Source organism: Syngnathus acus, chromosome 16 (genome assembly GCF_901709675.1).
Source record: "Syngnathus acus chromosome 16, fSynAcu1.2, whole genome shotgun sequence".
Classification (NCBI taxonomy): domain Eukaryota; kingdom Metazoa; phylum Chordata; class Actinopteri; order Syngnathiformes; family Syngnathidae; genus Syngnathus; species Syngnathus acus.
Genome location: NC_051101.1, coordinates 2,811,365 through 2,839,217, shown reverse-complemented (window position 1 = coordinate 2,839,217; position 27,853 = coordinate 2,811,365). Strand labels below are relative to the sequence as shown.

At 42.7% G+C, this 27,853-nt stretch overlaps 1 protein-coding gene and 2 long non-coding RNA genes across 5 annotated transcripts; 2 read left to right on the top strand and 1 right to left on the bottom strand.

Annotated features, from left to right (window-relative positions):
* Positions 1–150: 150 nt before the first annotated feature.
* On the top strand, positions 151–19,698 carry LOC119135792 (zinc finger protein 771-like; the record flags this gene model as incomplete). Its single annotated transcript, XM_037273670.1, has 5 exons — positions 151–251; positions 1,434–1,543; positions 9,671–10,232; positions 10,989–11,434; positions 19,652–19,698. Coding segments are annotated over exons 2-5 (1,158 nt in total), but the record flags the coding sequence as incomplete, so codon positions are not given.
* Positions 19,699–19,994: 296 nt separating this feature from the next.
* On the bottom strand, positions 19,995–27,197 carry LOC119135682. Of its 3 annotated transcripts, XR_005100583.1 has the most exons (5): positions 27,077–27,197; positions 26,913–26,996; positions 26,493–26,576; positions 20,354–20,437; positions 19,995–20,185 (listed from the first exon to the last, which is right to left on the bottom strand). It is a non-coding gene; the product is annotated as an uncharacterized LOC119135682 (long non-coding RNA). The 3 variants fall into 3 exon arrangements; XR_005100585.1 differs by lacking the exons at positions 26,493–26,576; positions 26,913–26,996; positions 27,077–27,197 and adding an exon at positions 26,745–26,798; XR_005100584.1 differs by lacking the exons at positions 26,493–26,576; positions 26,913–26,996; positions 27,077–27,197 and adding an exon at positions 25,653–25,769.
* Positions 22,155–25,030, top strand: LOC119135679. Its single transcript, XR_005100579.1, has 3 exons — positions 22,155–22,255; positions 24,600–24,709; positions 24,873–25,030. It is a non-coding gene; the product is annotated as an uncharacterized LOC119135679 (long non-coding RNA).
* Positions 27,198–27,853: the final 656 nt, after the last annotated feature.

The following is a 27,853-nucleotide window of genomic DNA, read 5'->3' as shown; positions in this document are numbered from 1 at the left end:
TTGAATCTTTAGAATCAGCTTACTCAAAAGGTTCGTTCAAAGGAATCGTTCAACGAATATGAACTGAAAAAAGAACGAATCACCTTAGGCAGTGATTCGTTCACTGAAAAGATCCGTTCTTTTGAACGAATCGTTCACTCACGAGCGGGCACTAAAACAGAAGCGTGTCGCCTTCCGTTCGGCTGCATCAGATAAACACGCTGCAGTGAACCAGTAACATTCGCTACACGACAACCGTAACGACGAAAGAGGTAAATTACGACGATGTTCCGAAGTTATCATGTTAGCAACGTAATTTGTAGTACTGCTTGGTTGCAGTACAGAAGTGCAGTCTGCTTTCATTAGCATGGTAGCTACCACAGTGCTAACTTTATGACATTTAGCTTGATTATCCTCGACGAATGTTGGATCTCAAATGAGCCATCATCACATGCTGGTTCTTGCCTGTACCAAGAGTAATACTGTACTGTGGAAAATTTCAAAGCCGAGTTCAGGATCCTAACAGCCTGGAGTATGAAGCTGTTGGTGAGTCTGGTGGTGCGGGAGCGCAGGCTTCTGTACCTCTTCCCAGAGGGCAGAAGATCGAACAAAGAGTGAGCGGGGTGACTCACATCACTCACAATCGTGGTCGCCTTGCGGGTGAGATGGGAGGTGTAAATGTCTTTCAGGGAGGGGAATGAAGAACCAATAATCCTACCAGCTGTGTCACGATGCGCTGCAGGGCCTACCTGTTGTATTCAGTGCAGCTTCCACCCCACACAGCGATACAGCTGGAGAGGCTGTATTAATATGATGATGATGATAGAACTTTATTCATCCCACAGCGGGGTAATTTACTTGTCACAGCAGCGCATACAAGTGCAAGAAAAAAAGTGCCAACATTTCAAAAAGGATCAATAACAGACAAAGACAAGTGCCGCAAGTAGAGACGAAACATAATTTTTATCAGGTGCCACGCATGTTGTAAAGTCTGACAGCAGAGGAAATGAAGGACCTGCCCGTTCCTTCCTACACCGTTGGTGTAATGGTCTGCTGCTAAAGGAGCTGCTCAGGGACCGCACAAAGTCATGGAGGGGGTGAGAGGTGTTGTCCATGATGGATTTCAGCTTGATCAACGTCGTCCTCTCACCCACAACCTCACGTGTGATAGGCAGATTGAAAAAGTCCTTGTATAGTTTTGACCAGTTTCTCTTCAACTGTAACTATGACTATGGTTATTTTAACGGCCCGGCCCACTTGACATCTACCGAGGCCATGTGTGGCCCACAATGTGAAATGAGTTTGACACCCCTGATCTAGCACAACACAAAATACTATTGCGTAAATACGGGATAACCTATATTCAATTACTTTAACGAATAGCTCGCTCGCTGCTCCCAAAAAAAACACACCTTTGTTCGCCAAACATCGTTGAACAAGTGTTGTTATTGCAGTGTGAAAATGTCTGCAAGGACCACAGCAAAGTACGTGGAGGAAAAGGACCGTAGTCGTCGACGACAGGAACATCTTTGGCTGCAGCCTTATGTTGTGTTGCGCAGAGCAGGTTAGTACACGTCTAGTTTCTATTATGAATCCTCTTCCAGTGTTTATTTTTAGTCGAATTCTATTCAAATCACGTGTGATAGGCAGATTGAAAAAGTCCTTGTATAGTTTTGACCAGTTTGTCTTCAACTGTAACTTTCTTATGTGTTTGTCTTGTTTTGCAGACATCAGTGAAGCTATTCGTCCTAAGCAGCTGGAGCCAGAGCGCACTCGCATTAAAGAGGAAGATGTGGGCAAAGAGGTCCATCACTTCAATGAACAAATGGAGCAGACGTTTCTTTGCACCATAAAAGAGGAGGAAGAGCCGGAGCAGCCTTGTAATAAAGAGGAGGGAGAGGATTCCTGCGACATTAAAAAGGAGGAGGAAGAGGAGGATACCTGCAAGATACCATTGACTGGCGTTCCTGTGAAGAGTTTAGGTAAGGGTCAACATGAGGTGAGCAAAGGGGCGGAGCCTCCAAGCTGCAGCTCAAGTCAACAAATGACTAGAGAAGGTGATGGAGACCACTGTGGAGGATCACAAGCAGCTCCACCATCAGATAGTGATGATGTGTCGTCACATGTTCCTGCTGCTGCTGCTGCTGCTTCTGATGATGAGTCTCAAAACAAACACAGGCAATGTTCTCAGTGTGGGAAATGTTGTGCTAATAACAGTGTTTTGAAACAACACATGAAAATGCACACAAAAAAGAAAACCTTTTCCTGCTCAACTTGTGGCCAAAAATTCGGTCAGAGGGGACATTTAACGATGCACACAAGAATCCACACTGGTGAGAAACCTTTTTCATGCTCATTTTGTGGCCATAAATTCTCTCGTCAGGCAACCTTAAAAAGACATACAAGAACCCACACTGGTGAGAAACCTTTTTCATGCTCAGTTTGTAACCAAAAATTCTCAGGGAAGCAAGCTCTAACACGTCATACAAAAACACACACTGGTGAGAAACCTTTTTCATGCTCAATTTGTGGCCAAAAATTCTCTGAGGAGAAAAACTTAATAAGACATACAAGAACCCACACTGGTGAGAAACCTTTTTCATGCTCAGTTTGTAACCAAAAATTCTCACGGAAAGCATCTCTAACACTTCATACAAGAACCCACACTGGTGAGAAACCTTTTTCATGCTCAGTTTGTGGCCAAAAATTCTCTGACAAGAGAACCTTAATAGGACATACAAGAACCCACACTGGTGAGAAACCTTTTTCATGCTCAGTTTGTGGCCAAAAATTCTCTGACAAGAGAACCTTAATAGGACATACAAGAATCCACACTGGCGAGAAACCTTTTTCATGCTCAGTTTGTGGCCAAAAATTCAGTCAGATGGCACATTTCAAAGGGCACACAAGAATCCACACTGGCGAGAAACCTTTTTCATGCTCACTTTGTGGCCAAAAATTCCGTCAGAGGGGACATTTAAAAAGCCACACAAGAATCCACACTGGTGAGAAATCTTTTTCCTGCTCAGTTTGTGGCCAAAAATTCAGTCAGAGGGGACATTTAAAAAGGCACTCAAGAACCCACACTGGTGAGAAACCTTTTTCATGCTCAGTTTGTGGCCAAAAATTCTCTCGTAAGTTTGTCTTAAAAACGCACACAAGAATCCACACTGGTGAGAAACCTTTTTCATGCTCGGTTTGTGGCCAAACATTCAGTCAGGGGGGACAATTAAAAGGGCACACAAGAATCCACACTGGTGAGAAACCTTTTTCATGCTCAATTTGTGGCCAAAAATTCTCTCATAAGTTAATCTTAAAAACGCACACAAGAATCCACACTGGCGAGAAACCTTTTTCATGCTCAGTTTGTGGCCAAACATTCAGTCAGGGGGGACAATTAAAAGGGCACACAAGAATCCACACTGGTGAGAAACCTTTTTCATGCTCAGTTTGTGGCCAAAAATTCCGTCAGAGGGGACATTTAAAAAGGCACACAAGAACCCACACTGGTGAGAAACCTTTTTCATGCTCAGTTTGTGGCCAAGAATTCTCTCAGCAGGGAACCTTAAAAAGGCACACAAGAACCCACACTGGCAAGAAACCTTTTTCCTGCTCAGTTTGTGGCCAAAAATTCTCTCTCAGGGTAAGCTTAATCAGGCACACAGTAGCCCACACCTAACCCTGTTGCCTGCTCAGTCACTTGGCAAAGAGTCACTGTTGAGAATTCTGAGTGTCTTGGGGAGATTAGCAATGATCCATGACGTTCTCACCTTCTATTTGAGCAGACTCCGAGTTGATGCATCAATGATAATTCTATTCTAGTATGTACCTTTTTAATTGAGATGCTGAACTCCCTTCCTTTACTATAGTGAGAAGTTCATATTTTAGTTATAGTACTGAATTTGAAAATATAGTTAACCAGCCTCGGGATGATAATAGTTCCGTATTTGTCATTATACTTGATGTTTATTTTGGTTTTAGTTGTGGTTTTTAACTGCAATTAGTTTTAATTCATATTCAGGACAAGTTTTTATTAGTGTCTGTTTAGGGTTTTGTTTTGTTCAGCTTTTCATGTTCATGTGGATCAATAAAATGAAAAGAAAAGTGTTGGATATCCCACATTTTTCTTCAACAGTTTTGTTTTTTTACTTTGGCTTGCTAGTAACACTTTAAATTGTACTTGAGATGCATTAAGACATTTCATTAAAGAGTTGTTTACTTCTCAGTACACAGTCTCAACCTCATATGCTGCTTCTTATTTATATTAATTACATTTATAATAGAGTCTTTTAAAATAAGATAAGATAATCCTTTATTATTCCCTCAATGGGGAAACTCCTGTGTAAGCAGCAGTACACTTAACATATACACACACACGCATGCGGGGAAGGGGATAAAAGATTTTAAAAAAGTAAGAGATATATATAATTTAAAAAAAATGGACAGTATATACACAATACACAATATACAGTGGAGATAAAAAAAGTATTAGATAAAAAAAATAGTGCAAAAGAAGAAAAAAACTGTGCTAAAAAGCAGGTAAAAAGAGTATGAGGTAGACAGATATTGCACATATGATTGCACATACGGTTATTGCACGTTATTATTGCATGTAATTATTGTCCGTTAGCTACAGTGATTAGCCTGGTTATACAGTCTGATTGCAGCAGGGAGGAAGGACCTGCGATGCCTCTCGGTGGTGCATCGTGGGTGACGAAGCCGGTCACTGATGGAGCTCTCCAGGGCCCTGACAGTCTCATGAAGGGGGTGGGAGACGTTGTCCATGATGGAGGACAGCTTAGCCACCATCCTCCTCTCCCCCACCACCTCCACCCGGTCCAGACTGCAGCCCAGGACAGAGCCGGCTTTCTTCACCACCTTGTCCAGCCTCTTCCTCTCCGCTGCAGTGATGCCGCTGCTCCAGCAGACCACCCCATAAAAAATGGCGGACGCCACCACAGAGTCGTAGAAGGTCCTTAGGAGGCCGTCCCTCACTCCGAAGGACCTCAGTCTGCGCAACAGGTGGAGTCTGCTCTGGCCCTTCTTGTATAGGGCCTGAGTGTTACCAGTCCAGTCTAGTTTATTGTTCAGGTGAACACCCAGGTACTTGTAAGAGTCCACAATCTCTACGTTCGTTCCCTGGATGTTCACCGGCGAGGGGGGGACTTTGCGCCGGCGGAAGTCCACCACCAGCTCCTTTGTTTTTCCAGAGTTAATCTGGAGGCGGTTCCGCTGGCACCAGTCCACGAATCTGTGATTCAGTCCTCGGTACTCCGTCTCGTCTCCGTCGTTAATGAGACCGACGATGGCGGAGTCGTCCGAGAACCTCTGGAGGTAGGATCCTAATTAAGACTGTTGATCTGTCAAGTCAAGTTTATTTATATCGCCCTAAATCACAGGCAAGTCTCAAAGGGCTTCACATGTACAAAACAAATTGACAATTCTCGAACATCCCCTGATCTTAAATTCCCAGGAGGGCAAGGGAAAAAAAAAAAAAACTACTGGGGGAAACCTTGAGAAGAGACTACAGATGTGAGGATCCCTCATCCAGAACGACCAGGCTGCAATGGATCCAGAGAGGGCACATAGAAATTTGTCATTTGTTGTTTGTCTCAGTTTCTATTCTTGCAATGTGACGTCCAGAGCTTTGAGCTGCTTGAGGAAACCGTGGTTGGGCAGGACGCAACAACGTTGTTTCACAGGTCCTCTCAATGGAAACACAATGTGGCATTAACCAATGAACTATTAACATCTATTTGAGTTTTTTTTTTTTTTTTTTTAAACGTGCACAAAATGTTTTTCTTACACATGTGGTGATTTGTCTTCGTTGCTCCGCTGGTCTCCAAAAAACACTTGGTAGAAGGTGGCTGGCTCAGAGAAGGAAAACTTCAGTGACACGCGGCTGATTGGGAAAAGATTTTATTCAACCGATGTCAGAATGAAGTTCCTCCAAATATTCGAGTGGCTCAAAGGCAAAGATGTTAGATGCTTGCTCCTGTCTGCCAGGCATCGCATCTTTTATACCTGGCGAGACTCATGATCTCATCGCTTTGGATAACAGCTGCGGTTTGTGTCTCAGTATACTTGTTGTTTCGTCGTCCCTACAAGGCCATCTACCACTAACCTCGTACGTGCTCTAGTCACACTGATAAAACTTAAACTGACATTTGATCACAATTTGCTGTAAAGTTTGGGTGCGTTTATTTATTTTACTATATGTGAAAACGAGTGGGCTGTATTTGTGCAAAGTACAGGTAATTACGTGAGTGTAATTCGCCTCCAACTTTGCTGGTCAACAACATAGAAACGTCCCACGGTCTTCCGCTAGAGGGCGTCCGGGACTCAAATAACATCATCATCACGTGGTAGAAAGTAAATCGACGACAATGGTTGAAACCTATGTGGGGAATCGTTAACCTTTGCTCCACTACAACCGCAACGAGGAAAGAGGTAAGTTACGTCTGTGGACCTAAGTTATCATGTTAGCACCGTTATTCCGAGAACTGCTTGGTTGCAATTGTTGCGTTTGTTCAAGATGTCCGTTGTTTAGCAAGGAAAACAAAGATGTAGATGTTGGTTCTTTATTTGCAAGATCTTGGGTTGTTTTACGGCAGTCAGTGCACAATGCAGTCCAGCAGATGAAACAATAGCCTCATAGTTCGACACAGGCATGCTCCCGATTTTAAATCTCAATGCCTTCATGCACTCTACCAGATGGTAACGTTTGCTAAAACAGGTCCGATCTGTCGTTTCGTGTATTGGGTCCGTTTAAGTTGATATCTGTTGCGGGTTATTTGAGATGTCCGTCGTTGAGCAAGTAAAACAATGATGTGGAGTTACACTTGGTTCTTTATTGGCAAGATCTTGGGGTGCTTAATGGCGGTCACTACAGCAGATGAAACAACGACCCCCACTATCCGGGCAGGAAAGCAAAAGGAGATAGATATAGAGATATAGAGATATATAAATATAAATATAAATATATATATATACATATATATATATATATATATGAACATGAAAAAGTATATGAGTTTGTTTAACCCAGGGGTGGGCAAACATTTTGACTTGCGGGCCGAATTGGATTCTAAATTTGGACTGGGGGGCCCAACCAGGAGCAGATGGATGTAGTGTTTGTGTGAAGTAATATAAATGACATGTAAAGGTCATTGCATAAAAGGTTTTTACTTTTAGTAGATACTAAAGCATGGATATTAAATAAAGCTTTTTGAAAGCCAATGCATTTATTAACAGTATTAAAAAAATATTTCACCAAAAAACTACTATCAGTGATTCTTATTAAATACGACACTGTTATGATGAATAACATTTTCCATCACTTCAGCGCCTGCAGGTCAGATTTATGGAATATGTTTATCTAATGAGGCGAAATCACATCCAACGGCAAACATTCTGACCAAATACATCATCTTGAAGAATCAGTGAAAGAATACATCGAAATAAAGTAATAAAGAAATCAATAGTATTGTTGGTTTCCCTTTTTAGCTAGTGCATCATAGTCTGGAGTCAAATTTGTTGTGGTAATTTTTAGGATCGAGCCGAGGTGTCGGTCCGTTAACCTAGATCTGTGACGGGCTTTGTTGACGTTCATGTGGCTGAACGTCTTCTCACACACGTAGGTCGAGCCAAATTGTCCACTCTTTTTTAACATTCGGCACTCACTGTCCACCTTTCTTTTCTTCGGGCCACTCATTTTAATGGAAGGATTCCAGGGGAAGGTTTGTGGGTGGCATTAGCGTTGTTAGGCTACGGATTTTAGTTATTGATCTGACTCCAAATTGTGATCAACACTTAACACAAGAATTGTTATGTCCAAATCCACACACTGTCGCACCTAACAATTTTGCGAGTTCGTTCTGTCAAAGAGAAGACCAGTAGATCAATTAGGCCGAATTTACCAATTGTTTAATCCTGACAAAGCAAGCTAATACAGGCGCCTGGGTCCCCCGGGTCCCTCACACTAAGATTCGTGTGTTCTTGTGACCATCAAGAGACAACACATTCTTCCGGGTTGCCCAGTTTTAAAGAAACACAATATGAATATTCAAGCATGCAAAATATTGTGTGGTGATTGGTCGATGGTCATCCGCTGCTCAGCGCAGGTGTCTGGTCTCAGTTGTGGGCGGTTGGGTCTGGACCACCATGACGAGTTGTTATTCGCGGTCCTCGCCGGCCTTGAGATGTCCTCCCTGTCTGGACATCCTGTTCCACAATACTTTGTAGAAAACAAGTTCATGTAGCCTGCACATTCCTATCCACTTATTATGCGACCACACGAGTACACTACTACTGAAAATTATATTGATTATATATACGTTTAACGCAGCTTTAATAAAATGTTTGCAAACTGCCGAAAGCACATTTCCCTTTATTGTCAAACTGTATCTGAAAACTCAGCGCGCGAATTACGAGAATATTGACGTCACAGCCTACACTCGAAATTCGGCACTGATAGATGAAATTACTACGTACTACTGAGTACGCACGCACACGAACTTGTGAGTGTGCACCGAGCTTTCTGACACGGCTCCCGGGAGTAAATGCGCGGGCGGGCGCTTCCCCATCTACTGGGGAAACATAGTAATTGCAGGGAAAATGACCCCAAAAAAATTAATAATACAATTTATTCAGGTTTGGCGGGCCGGATTAAACGGCCCCGTGGGCCGGGTGTGGCCCGCGGGCCGTAGTTTGCCCACCCCTGAACTAGACTGTCTTTTGCTAAGTTTATTTTCTTGCCAAACTATCTAGCTACTAGATAGCGGTGTCAAACATACGGCCCGCGGGCCATAGGTTCGATCAGGCCGGCGTTCGATCAGGCCCATAATTTAAAAGTGAAAAAATGCATAAAAGACATAGAATTAACAGCCAATTGTAACGGAGTCAAGTCATTTATTGCATTTTCCGTTGCAATTGATGAGAGCACTGACATCACAGACGTGGCACAACTGGCCTTATTTATTCGTGGAGTTGAAGAGACATTGACTGTTACTGAAGAGTTGATGCCAATGATGGACACCACAGCAGCTGAAGACATTTTCGACATTTGTCTAAGGAAATCTGAGGTGTTTAATGAAATGTTTTGAAAAAGAAATGTTCATTAAATTTCAACATTTTCCTAATGTTCTTGTGCTTCTTTACACCGAAAAAAGGAAAGGCATAATATTTTGGTTATTTATTGCAGACTATGGTTATTTTAACAGTCCGGCCCACTTGACATCTACCGAGGCCATGTGTGGCCCACAATGTGAAATGAGTTTGACACCCCTGATCTAGCACAACACAAAATACTATTGCGTAAATACGGGATAACCTATATTCAATTACTTTAACGAATAGCTCGCTCGCCGCTGCCCAAAAAAACCACCTTTGTTCGCCAAACATCGTTGAACAAGTGTTGTTATTGCAGTGCGGAAATGTCTGCAAGGACCACAGCAAAGTACGTGGAGGAAAAGGACCGTAGTCCGTAACATCTTTGGCTGCAGCCTTATGTTGTGTTGCGCAGAGCAGGTTAGTACACATCTAGTTTCTATTATGAATCCTCTTCCAGTGTTTATTTTTCGTAGAATTCTATTCAAATCACGTGTGATAGGCAGATTGAAAAAGTCCTTGTATAGTTTTGACCAGTTTCTCTTCAACTGTAACTTTCTTATGTGTTTGTCTTGTTTTGCAGACATCAATGAAGCTATTCGTCCTAAGCAGATGGAGCCAGAGCGCACTCGCATTAAAGAGGAAGATGTGGGCAAAGAGGTCCATCACTTCAATGAACAAATGGAGCAGAAGTTTCTTTGCACCATAAAAGAGGAGGAAGAGCCGGAGCAGCCTTGTAATAAAGAGGAGGGAGAGGATTCCTGCGACATTAAAAAGGAGGAGGAAGAGGAGGATACCTGCAAGATACCATTGACTGGCGTTCCTGTGAAGAGTTTAGATGAGGGTCAACATGAGGTGAGCAAAGGGGCGGAGCCTCCAAGCTGCAGCTCAAGTCAACAAATGACTAGAGAAGGTGATGGAGACCACTGTGGAGGATCACAAGCAGCTCCACCATCAGATAGTGATGATCTGTCGTCACATGTTCCTGCTGCTGCTGCTGCTGCTGCTTCTGATGATGAGTCTCAAAACAAACACAGGCAATGTTCTCAGTGTGGGAAATGTTGTGCTAATAACAGTGTTTTGAAACAACACATGAAAATGCACACAAAAAAGAAAAACTTTTCCTGCTCAACTTGTGGCCAAAAATTCGGTCAGAGGGGAAATTTAACTATGCACACAAGAATCCACACTGGTGAGAAACCTTTTTCATGCTCACTTTGTGGCCAAAAATTCTCTCGTCAGGAAACCGTAAAAAGACATACAAGAACCCACACTGGTGAGAAACCTTTTTCATGCTCAGTTTGTAACCAAAAATTCTCAGGGAAGTCATCTCTAACACGTCATACAAGAACACACACTGGTGAGAAACCTTTTTCATGCTCAGTTTGTGGCCAAATATTCTCTGACAAGAGAACCTTAATAGGACATACAAGTACCCACACTGGTGAGAAACCTTTTTCATGCTCAGTTTGTAACCAAAAATTCTCAGTGAAGCAAGCTCTAACACGTCATACAAGAACCCACACTGCTGAGAAACCTTTTTCCTGCTCAGTTTGTGGTCAAATATTCAGTCAGAGGGGAAATTTAAATAGGCACACAAGAATCCACACTGGTGAGAAACCTTTTTCATGCTCAGTTTGTGGCCAAAGCTTTTCCGCGAAGGGAAACTTAAAAAGTCATACAAGAATCCACACTGGCGAGAAACCTTTTTCATGCTCAGTTTGTGGCCAAAATTTCTCTTGTAGGTTTGTCTTAAAAACGCACACAAGAATCCACACTGGCGAGAAACCTTTTTCATGCTCAGTTTGTGGCCAAAAATTCAGTCAGAGGGGACATTTAAAAAGCCACACAAGAATCCACACTGGTGAGAAATCTTTTTCCTGCTCAGTTTGTGGCCAAAGATTCGCTCAGCAGGGAACCTTAAAAAAACATACAAGAACCCACACTGGTGAGAAACCTTTTTCATGCTCAGTTTGTGGCCAAAAATTCAGTCAGTGGGGACATTTAAAAAGCCACACAAGAATCCACACTGGTGAGAAATCTTTTTTCTGCTCAGTTTGTGGCCAAAGCTTTTCTGAGAAGGGAAACTTAAAGAGTCATACAAGAATCCACACTGGCGAGAAACCTTTTTCATGCTCAGTTTGTGGCCAAAAATTCTCTTGTAAGCTTGTCTTAAAAACGCACACAAGAATCCACACTGGTGAGAAACCTTTTTCATGCTCAATTTGTGGCCAAAAATTCTCTCAGCAGGGAACCTTAAAAAGGCACACAAGAACCCACACTGGCGAGAAACCTTTTTCCTGCTCAGTTTGTGGCCAAGAATTCTCTCTCATGGTAAGCTTAATCAGGCACACAGTAGCCCACACCTAACCCTGTTGCCTGCTCAGTCACTTGGCAAAGAGTCACTATTGAGAATTCTGAGTGTCTTGGGGAGATGAGCAATGATCCATGACGTTCTCACCTTCTATTTGAGCAGACTCCGAGTTGATGCATCAATGATAATTCTATTCTAGTATGTACCTTTTTAAATTGAGATGCTGAACTCCTTTCCTTTACTATAGTGAGAAGTTCACATTTTAGTTATAGTAATGAATTTGAAAATATAGTTAACCAGCCTCGGGATGATAATAGTTCTGTATGTGTCATTATACTTTATGTTTATTTTGGTTTTAGTTGTGGTTTTTAACTGCAATTAGTTTTAATTCATATTCAGGACAAGTTTTTATTCGTGTCTGTTTAGGGTTTTGTTTTGTTCAGTTTTTCATGTTCATGTGGATCAATAAAATGATCACATTTTTCTTCAACAGTTTTTTTTTTTACTTTGGTTTGCTAGTAACACTTTAAATTGTACTTGAGATGCATTAAGACATTTCATTAAAGACTCAGTACATAGTCTCAACCTCATATGCTGCTTCTTATTTATATTAATTACATTTATAATAGAGTCTTTTAAAATAGGATCCTAATTAAGACTGTTGATCTGTCAAGTCAAGTTTATTTATATAGCCCTAAATCACAGGCAAGTCTCAACGGGCTTCACATGGACAAAAACAATTGACAATTCTCGAACATCCCCTGATCTTAAATTCCCAGAAGGGCAAGGAAAAACAAACAAACAAAACTACTGGGGGAAACCTTGAGAAGAGACTACAGATGTGAGGATCCCTCTTCCAGAACGACCAGGCTGCAATGGATCCAGAGATGGCACATAGAAATTTGTCATTTGTTGTTTTAGTCTCAGTTTCTATTCTTGCAATGTGACGTCCAGAGCTTTGAGCTGCTTGAGGAAACCGTGGTTGGGCAGGACGCAACTGCGTTGTTTCACAGGTCTTCTCAAAGGAAACACAATGTGGCATTATCCAATGAACTATTAACATCTATTTGAGGTCGTTGTTCTTTTTTTTAATCGTGCACAAAATGTTTTTCTTACACATGTTGTAAATTTTTATTCTGGTATCATGTAATGTATATCTCACTAGTAAGCCTAAGTGTGACCGGGTCATGTTCGGGTCAGGTTCGTGCGGGATTGTTTGATTGATTGATTGATTGATTGATTGATTGATTGATTGATTGAATATTTATTGATCCCCAGGGGTGGGGAAATTCAGGCCCCAGCAGTATCCACACCACAGAGTGGGTACACAAAAGACACACAGATGGCATGAGCGCAACTCAATAACTCTCATAAGGCTGCCACACAACGGCGCCACAAAGAAAGTCAGAAAGTGCTCAAGATAAAAGCCATCAAAGCAAATCAAAGCTAAAAGACAAAGGCAAAAAAGTAACAGCGGCCAACCAGCACCCCCAATACAAGAGAACACCCCAAAACACACAAAATAGCCTCCACGGGGTCCATCGACAGGTGTAAGGGCAGTCCAGTTCAACGGCGCCCAATGGACCGTGGTCGTGAATCGGTGAAAACATTTGGGGCTTGGTCCGGGAATGTAGACTCATTGGCACGAGACACATCTGGTTTCCATTAACAACTGACAAGATATGCACTGTGTCGAGTTGGGGAGACTGACTGGGGGGTCATAGGTCATCCAACAGCCCCGTGTGCGCGCACCCGAGTGAAGGGAAGCGCGGGGGTGTATAAGTTTTAGGGCAAGAGTAGACAAAGGGACTCGACATCTTGGCTAGGACGCGAGACACTTCTCTCTGACATCGGTTGAATAAAATCTTTCCCCAATCAGCCGTGTGTGACTGAAGTTTTCCTTCCCCAAGCCAGCCCCTTTTTCACCGTTTGTTTGGAAGACCAGCTGACCATCGAAGAGAATTCACCACACACGTGGTGATTTGTCTTCGTTGCGCCGCTGGTCTCCAAAAAACACTTGGTAGAAGGTGGCTGGCTCAGAGAAGGAAAACCTCAGTGACACGCGGCTGATTGGGGAAAGATTTTATTCAACCGATGTCAGAATGAAGTTCCTCCAAATATTCGAGTGGCTCAAAGGCAAAGATGTTAGATGCTTGCTCCTGTCTGCCAGGCATCGCATCTTTTATACCTGGCGAGACTCATGATCTCATCGCTTTGGATAACAGCTACGGTTTGTGTCTCAGTATACTTGTTGTTTCGTCGTCCCTACAAGGCCATCTACCACTAACCTCGTATGTGCTCTAGTCACACTGATAAAACTTAAACTGACATTTGATCACAATTTGCTGTAAAGTTTAGGTGCGTTTATTTATTTTACTATATGTGAAAACGAGTGGGCTGTATTTGTGCAAAGTTCAGGTAATTACGTGAGTGTAGTTCGCCTCCAACTTTGCTGGTCAACAACATAGAAACGTCCCACGGTCTTCCGCTAGAGGGCGTCCGGGACTCAAATAACATCATCATCACGTGATAGAAAGTAAATCGACAAGTGGTTGAAACTTATGTGGGGAATCGTTAACCTTTGCTCCACTACAACGGCAACGAGGAAAGAGGTAAGTTACGTCTGTGGACCTAAGTTATCATGTTAGCACCGTTATTCCTAGAACTGCTTGGTTGCAATTGTTGCGTTTGTTCAAGATGTCCGTTGTTTAGCAAGGAAAACAAAGATGTAGATGTTGGTTCTTTATTTGCAAGATCTTGGGTTGTTCTACGGCACTCAGTGCACAATGCAGTCCAGCAGATGAAACAATAGCCTCATAGTTCGACACAGGCATGCTCCCGATTTTAAATCTCAATGCCTTCATGCACTCTACCAGATGGTAACGTTAGCTAAAACAGGTCCGGACTGCCCTTACACCTGTCTATGGACCCCGTGGAGGCTATTTTCAAAGTCAAAGTCAAAGTCTGCTTTATTTTCAACCTCTTCACATGCCAAGACGCACAAAGAACTCGAAATTACGTTTCCACTATCCCACGGTGACATGAGGGGAGGCGCGGCAGTTGAAATGTGAGTTACATGTACACTGTTCTTTGAAATGTGAGGAGTTGTTTAAGCGTACGCTGATACGTAAAGACAAGAGGGGGAGACATGTTGTGGGAATTTATCTTTGATCTTCATGTATAAGTTGCCATCTATGAAAGGGGAGATGTTAGGGATGTCAGGCTGTGTTGTGTGACGTCATGAGGGGAGGCGCGGCAGTTGAATACAGAGAGTGACTGGAAGAACAGCAGTCGTCTTGGGTCTCATTCATATCAATACATATATCACGCACAAACAAGTACACGACATACATACAAGCAAACAACCCAAAATAAAAACAAGGCACAAACAATGAATAATAAGAGTGATGAATGAATAATAAATGTTCTTGCTGTCTGCTGTATGCACACTGGCTCGGTTTTGCCCTCTTATTTAATGGGTTATTGGTCTATTATTTATTCATCGCTCATTTTATTTTATTTATTATTTATGGTTTCTGCCTTCTTGTTTTTGTTTTGTGTCGCCTACTTGTATGTCTCGTCACCGTGGGATGGAGGAAACGGAATTTCGGTTTCTTTGTGTGTCTTGACATATGAAGGGATTGACAATAAAGCTGACTTTGACTTTGACTCTTCCCAGAGGGCAGAAGATCGAACAAAGAGTGAGCGGGGTGACTCACATCACTCACAATCGTGGTCGCCTTGCGGGTGAGATGGGAGGTGTAAATGTCCTTCAAGGAGGGGAGTGAAGCACCAATAATCTTACCAGCCGTGTTCACTATGCGCTGGAGGGCCTTCATGTTGTAGTCAGTGCAGCTACCACCCCAAACAGCAATACAGCTGGAGAGGACGCTCTCAATGGTGCCACGGTAAAACGTAGTCATGACGGCCGGAGGAGCACACGCTCGCCTGAGTTTCCGCAGGAAGTACAGGCGGCGCTGGGCCTTCGCCAGTGATGCGGTGTTGGTGGACCAGGAGAGATCCTCACTGATGTGCACCCCCAGGAACCTGGTGCTGCTCACTCTCTCCACCACAGCACCGTCAATGGTCAGCGGCAGGTGTCGGGTGTGACCCTTCCGGAAGTCAACAACAATCTCCTTGGTCTTGTTGACGTTCAGCAGGAGGTTGTTGTCCTTGCACCACGTGGTCAGAAGGTCAACCTCCAACCTGTATTGAGTCTCGTCGCCCTTGGTGATGAGACCCACCAGAGTCGTGTCGTCAGCAAATTTCACCATGCGGTTGGCGCTGTAGGTTGCAGCGCAGTCATGCGTCAGCAGGGTGAAGAGCAGCGGACTGAGCACGCAGCCTTGGGGGGCCCCCGTGCTCAGCGTGATGCTGGCGGAGATCTTGTCGCCAACACGTACCACCTGAGGTCTCTGACTGAGGAAGTCTAGTAGCCAGTTGCAGAGGTAGGTACTGAGGCCCAGCTTGGCGAGTTTGCAGATGAGTCGTTGCGGCACAATGGTGTTGAAGGCAGAACTGAAGTCCACAAACAGCAATCTCACATACGAGTCCCTACTCTCCAGGTGGGTGAGGGCCGAGTGGAGGGCCGAGCAGATGGCATCCTCAGAGGACCGTTTGGCTCGGTACGCAAACTGGAAGGGGTCCATGGTGGGGGGTAGAATGGATCTGATGTGCTCCACGACAAGCCGCTCAAAGCACTTCATGACGATGGGCGTCAGTGCCACCGGGCGGTAGTCATTGAAGCAGGACGGGGCAGGTTTCTTCGGCACAGGTACGATTTTGTGTGTTTTGGGGTGTTCTCCTGTATTGAGGGGTGCTGGTTGGCCGCTGTTACTTTTTTTGCTTTGATGGCTTTTATCTTGTGCACTTTCTGGCTTTCTTTGTGGCGCCGTTGTGTGGCAGCCTTATGAGAGCCTATTGAGTTGCGCTCATGCCATCTGTGTGTCTTTGTATACCCACTCTGTGGTATGGGTACTGCTGGGGCCTGAATTTCCCCACCCCTGGGGATCAATAAATATTCAATCAATCAATCAATCAATCAATCTGTCGTTTCGTGTATTGGGTCCGTTTAAGTTCACGTTGTAAACAAAAGTTCAAGTTGACATCTGTTGCGGGTTATTTGAGATGTCCGTCGTTGAGCAAGCAAAACAAAGATGTGGAGTTACACTTGGTTCTTTATTGCCAAGATCTTGGGGTGCTTGATGGCGGTCACTACAGCAGATGAAACAACGACCCCCACTATCCAGGCAGGAAAGCAAAAGGATGTCCTTTTATATATTGTAACTGCATCTGAGGTGGGCAAACTTTTTGACTTGCGGGCCGAATTGGATTCTAAATTTGGACTGGGGGGCCCAACCAGGAGCAGATGGATGTAGTGTTTGTGTGAAATAATAGAAATGACATGTAAAGGTCATTGCATAATAGATGTTGGCCTTTAGTAGGTAGTAAAGCCTGGATATTGGAAAAAAATCTTTTTGAAAACAAATGCATATATTAACAGCATTAAAAAAAAAAATTTCACCAAAAGACTACTATCAGTGATTCTCATTAAATATGACACTTTTATTAAGAATGTTTCCATCACTTCAGCGGCTGCGGGTCAGATTTATGACAGATGTTTATCTTATGAGGCGAAATCACATAAAAAGGCAAACATTCTGACCAAATACATCATCTTGAAGAATCAGTGAAAGAAAACATCTCGATAAAGAAATCAAAACGAAAACACGGTGACGGATATCTGAAAATCAGAGCAGAGCTTTAACTCACAAACACATGGTGACAGAGGTGAGGAAACGGGAAACATTTCCTTAAAATTGGCCTTAAAAAAACTCTTGAATCTTAAAACCTTTAAAAGTTACGATTACTCGCAAACAGGAGGTGCATATATGTCTTGAGCATCCTGCATTATTTGAAAATGAGAATGTCGTTAGTTTCAATCCCTGCTATTTGTACAAATTATTTTAAAATGCATTTCTTTTTTTTTTTTAACAACAAACTGATCTGTGACGGGGCTTTGTTGATGTTGACGTGGCTGAACGTCTGCTCATACACGTAGGTCGAGCCGAATAATTGTCAACTCTTTTTTTTAAACACTCGGCACTCAGTGTCCGCCTTTCTTTTCCTCGGGCCACTCATTTTAATGGAAGGATTCCAGGGGAAGGTTTGTGGGTGGCTTTCGCGTAAAACTGTATCTGAAAGCTCAGCGCGCAAATTACAAGAATGCTGACGGAGTGCGCCGGGTCTGTACTACTGAGTATGTACATGCACTTGTGAATGTGCACTGAGCTTTCTGACACGGCTTTCGGGAGTAAATGCGCAGGCGGGCGTTCCCCCATATACTGGGGAAACGCAGTCATTGCAGGGAAAATGACCCCAAAAAATGTTTAATAACACAATTTATTCAGGTTTGACGGGCCGGATTAAGCGGCCCCGTGGGCTCGATGTGGCCCGCAGGCCGTAGTTTGCCCACGTCTGGTCTAACCTAACAGAACATGTACACATGGGTGTTGCTCTCTCTTCACATTCAACGATTTGACCATGATTTATGCCTCCTATTTTCATTTTGTTAGGAATTCCTAGGTACATAGGTTTTGTGGAACACTGCAACTAGACTGTCTTTTGCTAAGTTTATTTTCTTGCCAAACTATCTAGCTACTAGATAGCGGTGTCAAACATACAGGCCATAGGTTCGATCAGGCCGGCGTTCGATCAGGCCCATAATTTAAAAGTGAAAAAATGCATAAAAGACATAGAATTAACAGCCAATTGTAACGGAGTCAAGTCATTTATTGCATTTTCCGTTGCAATTGACAAGAGCACTGACATCACAGACGTGGCACAACTGGCCTTATTTTTTCGTGGAGTTGAGGAGACATTGACTGTTACTGAAGAGTTGATGCCAATGATGGACACCACAACAGCTGATGACGATTTAGACATTTGTCTAAGGAAATCTGAGGTGTTTCATGAAATGTTTTGTAAAAGGAATGTTCATTAAATTTCAACATTTTCCTAATGTTCTTGTGCTTCTTTACACCGAAAAAAGGAAAGGCATAATATTTTGGTTATTTATTGCAGACTATGGTTATTTCAACGGTCCGGCCCACTTGACATCTACCGAGGCCATGTGTGGCCCACAATGTGAAATGAGTTTGACACCCCTGATCTAACACAACACAAAATACTATTGCGTAAATACGGGATAACCGATATTCAATTACTTTAACGAATAGCTCGCTCGCCGCTGCCAAAAAAAAACACCTTTGTTCGCCAAACATCGTTGAACAAGTGTTGTTATTGCAGTGCGGAAATATCTGCAAGGACCACAGCAAAGTACGTGGAGGAAAAGGATCGTAGCCGTCGACGACAGGAACATCTTTGGCTGCAGCCTTATGTTGTGTTGCGCACAGCAGGTTAGTACACGTCTAGTTTCTATTATGAATCCTCTTCCAGTGTTTATTTTTAGTCGAATTCTATTCAAATCACGTGTGATAGGCAGATTGAAAAAGTCCTTGTATAGTTTTGACCAGTTTGTCTTCAACTGTAACTTTCTTATGTGTTTGTCTTGTTTTGCAGACATCAGTGAAGCTATTCGTCCTAAGCAGATGGACCCAGAGCGCACTCGCATTAAAGAGGAAGATGTGGGCAAAGAGGTCCATCACTTCAATGAACAAATGGAGCAGAAGTTTCTTTGCACCATAAAAGAGGAGGAAGAGCCGGAGCAGCCTTGTAATAAAGAGGAGGGAGAGGATTCCTGCGACATTAAAAAGGAGGAGGAAGAGGAGGATACCTGCAAGATACCGTTGACTGGCGTTCCTGTGAAGAGTTTAGATGAGGGTCAACATGAGGTGAGCAAAGGGGCGGAGCCTCCAAGCTGCAGCTCAAGTCAACAAATGACTAGAGAAGGTGATGGAGACCACTGTGGAGGATCACAAGCAGCTCCACCATCAGATAGTGATGATCTGTCGTCACATGTTCCTGCTGCTGCTGCTGCTGCTTCTGATGATGAGTCTCAAAACAAACACAGGCAATGTTCTCAGTGTGGGAAATGTTGTGCTAATAACAGTGTTTTGAAACAACACATGAAAATGCACACAAAAAAGAAAAACTTTTCCTGCTCAACTTGTGGCCAGAAATTCAGTCAGAGGGGAAATTTAATGATGCACACAAGAATCCACACTGGTGAGAAACCTTTTTCATGCTCACTTTGTGGCCAAAAATTCACTCAGAGGGCCCATTTAGTAGGGCACACAAGAACCCACACTGGTGAGAAACCTTTTTCATGCTCAGTTTGTGGCCAAAGATTCTTTCGAAAGTTTGTCTTAAAAATGCACACAAGAATCCACACTGGTGAGAAACCTTTTTCATGCTCAGTTTGTGGCCAAAGCTTTTCCGCGAAGGAAAACTTAAAAAGTCATACAAGAATCCACACTGGCGAGAAATCTTTTTCCTGCTCAGTTTGTGGCCAAAAATTCAGTCGGAGGGCAAATTTCGAAGGGCACACAAGAACCCACACTGGTGAGAAACCTTTTTCATGCTCAGTTTGTGGCCAAAAATTCTCTCATAAGTTTGTCTTAAAAACGCACACAAGAATCCACACTGGTGAGAAACCTTTTTCATGCTCGATTTGTGGCCAAAAATTCCGTCAGAGTGCACATTTAAATGGGCACACAAAAATCCACACTGGCGAGAAACCTTTTTCATGCTCAGTTTGTGGCCAAAAATTCAGTCAGATGGCACATTTCAAAGGGCACACAAGAATCCACACTGGCGAGAAACCTTTTTCATGCTCACTTTGTGGACAAAAATTCTCTCGTCAGGAAACCTTAAAAAAACATACAAGAACCCACACTGGTGAGAAACCTTTTTCATGCTCAGTTTGTAACCAAAAATTCTCAGGGAAGGCATCTCTAACACGTCATACAAGAACACACACTGGTGAGAAACCTTTTTCATGCTCAGTTTGTGGCCAAAAATTCAGTCAGAGGGGACATTTAAAAAGCCACACAAGAATCCACACTGGTGAGAAATCTTTTTCCTGCTCAGTTTGTGGCCAAAAATTCTCTCTCATGGTAAGCTTAATCAGGCACACAGTAGCCCACACCTAACCCTGTTGCCTGCTCAGTCACTTGGCAAAGAGTCACTATTGAGAATTCTGAGTGTCTTGGGGAGATGAGCAATGATCCATGACGTTCTCACCTTCTATTTGAGCAGACTCCGAGTTGATGCGTCAATGATAATTCTATTCTAGTACGTATGTACCTTTTTAATTGAGATGCTGAACTCCTTTCCTTTACTATAGTGAGAAGTTCATATTTTAATTATAGTACTGAATTTGAAAATATAGTTAACCAGCCTCGGGATGATAATAGTTCTGTATGTGTCATTATACTTGATGTTTATTTTGGTTTTAGTTGTGGTTTTTAACTGCAATTAGTTTTAAGTCATATTCAGGACAAGTTTTTATTCGTGTCTGTTTAGGGTTTTGTTTTGTTCAGCTTTTCATGTTCATGTGGATCAATAAAATGAAAAAAAAAAAGTGTTGGATATCCCACATTTTTCTTCAACAGTTTTGTTTTTTTACTTTGGCTTGCTAGTAACACTTTAAATTGTGCTTGAGATGCATTAAGACATTTCATTAAAGAGTTGTTTACTTCTCAGGACACAGTCTCAATCTCATATGCTGCTTCTTATTTATATTAATTACATTTATAATAGAGTCTTTTAAAATAGGATCCTAATTAAGACTGTTGATCTGTCAAGTCAAGTTTATTTATATAGCCCTAAATCACAGGAAAGTCTCAAAGGGCTTCACATGTACAAAAAAAATTGACAATTCTAAAACATCCCCTGATCTTAAATTCCCAGGAGGGCAAGGAAAAACAAACAAAAAAACTACTGGGGGAAACCTTGAGAAGAGACTACAGATGTGAGGATCCCTCATCCAGAATGACCAGGCTGCAATGGATCCAGAGAGGGCACATAGAAATTTGTCATTTGTTGTTTTAGTCTCAGTTTCTATTCTTGCAATGTGACGTCCAGAGCTTTGAGCTGCTTGAGGAAACCGTGGTTGGGCAGGACGCAACAACGTTGTTTCACAGGTCCTCTCAATGGAAACACAATGTGGCATTAACAAATGAACTATTAACATCTATTTGAGTTTTTTGTTTTTGTTTTTTTTTAAACGTGCACAAAATGTTTTTCTTACACATGTGATTTGTCTTCGTTGCTCCGCTGGTCTCCAAAAAACACTTGGTAGAAGGTGGCTGGCTCAGAGAAGGAAAACTTCAGTGACACATGGCTGATTGGGGAAAGATTTTATTCAACCGATGTCAGAATGAAGTTCCTCCAAATATTCGAGTGGCTCAAAGGCAAAGATGTTACATGCTTGCTCCTGTCTGCTAGGCATCGCATCTTTTATACCTGGCGAGACTCATGATCTCATCGCTTTGGATAACAGCTGCGGTTTGTGTCTCAGTATACTTGTTGTTTCGTCGTCCCTACAAGGCCATCTACCACTAACCTCGTACGTGCTCTAGTCACACTGATAAAACTTAAACTGACATTTGATCACAATTTGCTGTAAAGTTTGGGTGCGTTTATTTATTTTACTATATGTGAAAACGAGTGGGCTGTATTTGTGCAAAGTACAGGTAATTACGTGAGTGTAATTCGCCTCCAACTTTGCTGGTCAACAACATAGAAACGTCCCACGGTCTTCCGCTAGAGGGCGTCCGGGACTCAAATAACATCATCATCACGTGGTAGAAAGTAAATCGACGACAATGGTTGAAACTTGTGGGGGGGATCGTTAACCTTTGCTCCACTACAACCGCAACGAGGAAAGAGGTAAGTTACGTCTGTGGACCTAAGTTATCATGTTAGTATCGTTATTCCGAGAACTGCTTGGTTGCAATTGTTGCGTTTGTTCAAGATGTCCGTTGTTTAGCAAGGAAAACAAAGTTGGTTCTTTATTTGCAAGATCTTGGGTTGTTCTACGGCAGTCCAGCAGATGAAACAATAGCCTCATAGTTCGACACAGGCATGCTCCCGATTTTAAATCTCAATGCCTTCATGGACTCTACCAGATGGTAACGTTTGCTAAAACAGGTCCGATCTGTCGTTTCGTGTATTGGGTCCGTTTAAGTTCACGTTGTAAACAAAAGTTTAAGTTGATATCTGTTGCGGGTTATTTGAGATGTCCGTCGTTGAGCAAGCAAAACAAAGATGTGGAGTTACACTTGGTTCTTTATTGGCAAGATCTTGGGGTGCTTAATGGCGGTCACTACAGCAGATGAAACAACGACCCCCACTATCCAGGCAGGAAAGCAAAAGGATGTCCTTTGATAGATAGATAGATAGATAGATAGATAGATAGATAGATAGATAGATAGATAAATAGATAGATAGATGAACATGAAAAAGTATATGAGTTTGTTTAACCCAGGGGTGGGCAAACCTTTTGACTTGCGGGCCGAATTGGATTCTAAATTTGGACTGGGGGGCCCAACCAGGAGCAGATGGATGTAGTGTTTGTGTGAAATAATAGAAATGACATTCTTAGGATAGAACCGAGGTGTCCACTAACCTTGATCTGTGACGGGGCTTTGTTGATGTTCACGTGGCTGAACGTCTGCTCATACACGTAGGTCGAGCCGAATAATTGTCCACTCTTTTTTTAAACACTTGGCACTCAGTGTCCGCCTTTCTTTTCCTCGGGCCACTCATTTTAATGGAAGGATTCCAGGGGAAGGTTTGTGGGTGGCTTTCGCGTAAAACTGTATCTGAAAGCTCAGCGCGCAAATTACAAGAATGCTGACGGAGTGCGCCGGGTCTGTACTACTGAGTATGTACATGCACTTGTGAATGTGCACTGAGCTTTCTGACACGGCTTTCGGGAGTAAATGCGCAGGCGGGCGTTCCCCCATATACTGGGGAAACGCAGTCATTGCAGGGAAAATGACCCCAAAAAATGTTTAATAACACAATTTATTCAGGTTTGACGGGCCGGATTAAGCGGCCCCGTGGGCTCGATGTGGCCCGCAGGCCGTAGTTTGCCCACGTCTGGTCTAACCTAACAGAACATGTACACATGGGTGTTGCTCTCGCTTCACATTCAACGATTTGACCATGATTTATATGCCTCCTATTTTCATTTTGTTAGGAATTCCTAGGTACATAAGTGCTGTGGAACAATGCAACTAGACTGTCTTTTGCTAAGCTTATTTTCTTGCCAAACTATCTAGCTACTAGATAGCGGTGTCAGGCCATAGGTTCGATCAGGCCAGCGTTCGATCAGGCCCATAATTTAAAAGTGAAAAAATGCATTAAAGACATGGAATTAACAGCCAATTGAAACGGAGTCAAGCAGAGGCGTAGCCAAGCCGGGGCGAGCCGGGGCGGCGCCCCGGTTAGGACTCCCTGCGCCCCGGTTGAAAAAAATCGAGCTTTTTCGATTCTTCATTTTCATGCCGTTTTTTTCTTTCGGTCTTGCGCGAATGTGCTTGCGCTATTCTATGAGCGCGATGTTATCCATTCACCGTTTGCCTCCCGGACCCGGATGTTGTTTTAGCGATCAGCGAACGGCGTGGGTGATGTTCGATTTTTTTTCCTGTGGGCGTGCGCCCCTACTGGAAAAATTCCTGGCTACGCCTCTGGAGTCAAGTCATTTATTGCATTTTCCGTTGCAATTGACGAGAGCACTGACATCACAGACGTGGCACAACTGGCCTTATTTTTTCGTGGAGTTGAGGAGACATTGACTGTTACTGAAGAGTTGATGCCAATGATGGACACCACAACAGCTGAAGACATTTTCGACATTTGTCTACGGAAATCTGAGGTGTTTCATGAAATGTTTTGTAAAAATGAACTTGAAGTTCATTCAACTTCAACATTTTCCTAATGTTCTTGTGCTTCTTTACACCGAAAAAAGAAAAGGCATAATATTTTGGTTATTTATTGCAGACTATGGTTATTTCAACGGTCCGGCCCACTTGACATCTACCGAGGCCATGTGTGGCCCACAATGTGAAATGAGTTTGACACCCCTGATCTAGCACAACACAAAATACTATTGCGTAAATACGGGATAACCTATATTCAATTACTTTAACGAATAGCTCGCCCGCTGCTCCCAAAAAAAACACACCTTTGTTCGCCAAATATCGTTGAACAAGTGTTGTTATTGCAGTGTGAAAATGTCTGCAAGGACCACAGCAAAGTACGTGGAGGAAAAGGACCGTAGTCGTCGACGACAGGAACATCTTTGGCTGCAGCCTTATGTTGTGTTGCGCAGAGCAGGTTAGTACACGTCTAGTTTCTATTATGAATCCTCTTCCAGTGTTTATTTTTAGTCGAATTCTATTCAAATCACGTGTGATAGGCAGATTGAAAAAGTCCTTGTATAGTTTTGACCAGTTTGTCTTCAACTGTAACTTTCTTATGTGTTTGTCTTGTTTTGCAGACATCAATGAAGCTATTCGTCCTAAGCAGATGGACCCAGAGCGCACTCACGTTAAAGAGGAAGATGTGGGCAAAGAGGTCCATCACTTCAATGAACAAATGGATCAGACGTTTCTTTGCACCATAAAAGAGGAGGAAGAGCCGGAGCAGCCTTATAATAAAGAGGAGGGAGAAGACTCCTGCGACATTAAAAAGGAAGAAGAGGAGGATGCCTGCAAGATACCATTGACTGGCGTTCCTGTGAAGAGTTTAGATGAGGGTCAACATGAGGTGAGCAAAGGGGCGGAGCCTCCAAGCTGCAGCTCAAGTCAACAAATGACTAGAGAAGGTGATGGAGACCACTGTGGAGGATCACAAGCAGCTCCACCATCAGATAGTGATGATCTGTCGTCACATGTTCCTGCTGCTGCTGCTGCTGCTTCTGATGATGAGTCTCAAAACAAACACAGGCAATGTTCTCAGTGTGGGAAATGTTGTGCTAATAACAATGTTTTGAGACAACACATGAAAATGCACACAAAAAAGAAAACCTTTTCCTGCTCAACTTGTGGCCAAAAATTCGGTCAGAGGGGACATTTAACGATGCACACAAGAATCCACACTGGTGAGAAACCTTTTTCATGCTCATTTTGTGGCCAAAAATTCTCTCGTCAGGCAACCTTAAAAAGACATACAAGAACCCACACTGGTGAGAAACCTTTTTCATGCTCAGTTTGTAACCAAAAATTCTCAGAGAAGGCATCTGTAACACGTCATACAAAAACACACACTGGTGAGAAACCTTTTTCATGCTCAGTTTGTGGCCAAAAATTCTCTGACAAGAGAACCTTAATAGGACATACAAGAACCCACACTGGTGAGAAACCTTTTTCATGCTCAGTTTGTAACCAAAAATTCTCACGGAAAGCATCTCTAACACTTCATACAAGAACCCACACTGGTGAGAAACCTTTTTCATGCTCAGTTTGTGGCCGAAACTTCTCTGACAAGAGAACCTTAATAGGACATACAAGAACCCACACTGGTGAGAAACCTTTTTCATGCTCAGTTTGTGGCCAAAAATTCGGTCAGAGGGGAGATTTAACTATGCACACAAGAATCCACACTGGCGAGAAACCTTTTTCATGCTCAGTTTGTGGCCAAAAATTCAGTCAGAGGGGAAATTTAACTATGCACACAAGAATCCACACTGGCGAGAAACCTTTTTCATGCTCACTTTGTGGCCAGAAATTCCGTCAGAGGGGACAATTAAAAGGGCACACAAGAATCCACACTGGTGAGAAACCTTTTTCATGCTCACTTTGTGGCCAAAGATTTTCAGTGAGGAGAAACCTAGAAAGTCATACAAGAACCCACACTGGTGACAAACCTTTTTCATGCTCAGTTTGTTACCAAAAATTCTCAGTGAAGCAAGCTCTAACGCGTCATACAAGAACCCACACTGGTGAGAGACCTTTTTCATGCTCAGTTTGTGGCCAAAAATTCTCTGACAAGACAACCTTAATAGGACATACAAGAATCCACACTGGTGAGAAACCTTTTTCCTGCTCAGTTTGTGGCCAAAAATTCGGTCAGAGGGGAAATTTAAATACGCACACAAGAATCCACACTGGCGAGAAACCTTTTTCATGCTCAGTTTGTGGCCAAAAATTCAGTCAGAGGGGACAATTAAAAGGGCACACAAGAATCCACACTGGTGAGAAACCTTTTTCATGCTCACTTTGTGGCCAAAGATTTTCAGTGAGGAGAAACCTAAAAAGTCATACAAGAACCCACACTGGTGACAAACCTTTTTCATGCTCAGTTTGTTACCAAAAATTCTCAGTGAAGCAAGCTCTAACGCGTCATACAAGAACCCACACTGGTGAGAAACCTTTTTCATGCTCAGTTTGTGGCCAAAAATTCTCTGACAAGACAACCTTAATAGGACATACAAGAATCCACACTGGTGAGAAACCTTTTTCCTGCTCAGTTTGTGGCCAAAAATTCGGTCTGAGGGGAAATTTAAATACGCACACAAGAATCCACACTGGTGAGAAACCTTTTTCATGCTCAGTTTGTGGCCAAAAATTCAGTCAGAGGGGACATTTAAAAATCCACACAAGAATCCACACTGGTGAGAAACCTTTTTCCTGATCAGTTTGTGGTCAAAGCTTTTCTGAGAAGGGAAACTTAGTCATACAAGAATCCACACTGGCGAGAAACCTTTTTCATGCTCAGTTTGTGGCCAAAAATTCTCTCTCAGGGTAAGCTTAATCAGGCACACAGTAGCCCACACCTAACCCTGTTGCTTGCTCAGTCACTTGTCAAAGAGTCTCTATTGAAAATTCTGAGTGTCTTGGGGAGATGAGCAAAGATCCATGAAGTTCTCACCTTCTATTTGAGCAGACTCTGAGTTGATGCATCAATGATAATTCTATTCTAGTATGTACATACCTTTTGATTGAGATGCTGAACTCCTTTCCTTTACTACAGTGAGAAGTTCATATTTTCGTTTTAGTACTGAATTTGAAAATATAGTTAACCAGCCTCGGGATGATAATAGTTCTGTATGTGGCATTATACTTGATGTTTATTTTGGTTTTAGTTGTGGTTTTAACTGCAATTAGTTTTAATTCTTATTCAGCACAAGTTGCTTAGTTTTTTTAGTGTCTGTTTAGGGTTTGGTTTTGTTCAGCTTTTCATGTTCATGTGGATCAATAAAATGAAGAAAAAAAATAGTGTTGGACATCCCCCATTTTTCTTCAACTTTTTTGTTGTTGTTACTTTACCTTGCTAATAACACTTTAAATTGTTCTTGAGATGCATTAAGACATTTCATCAAAGAGTTGTTTACTTCACAGTATTCTTATTGAAGTCTCAAACTCATATGCTGCTACTCGGCCTTTTGGCTAAGTTCATGTGTAGTATCTGTTCTGTCGGTCTTTTGGCTAGGAAGGCGATCGCCTCTACTGAGTCGCAAGTTCTCAGCCCGAAGTGGCA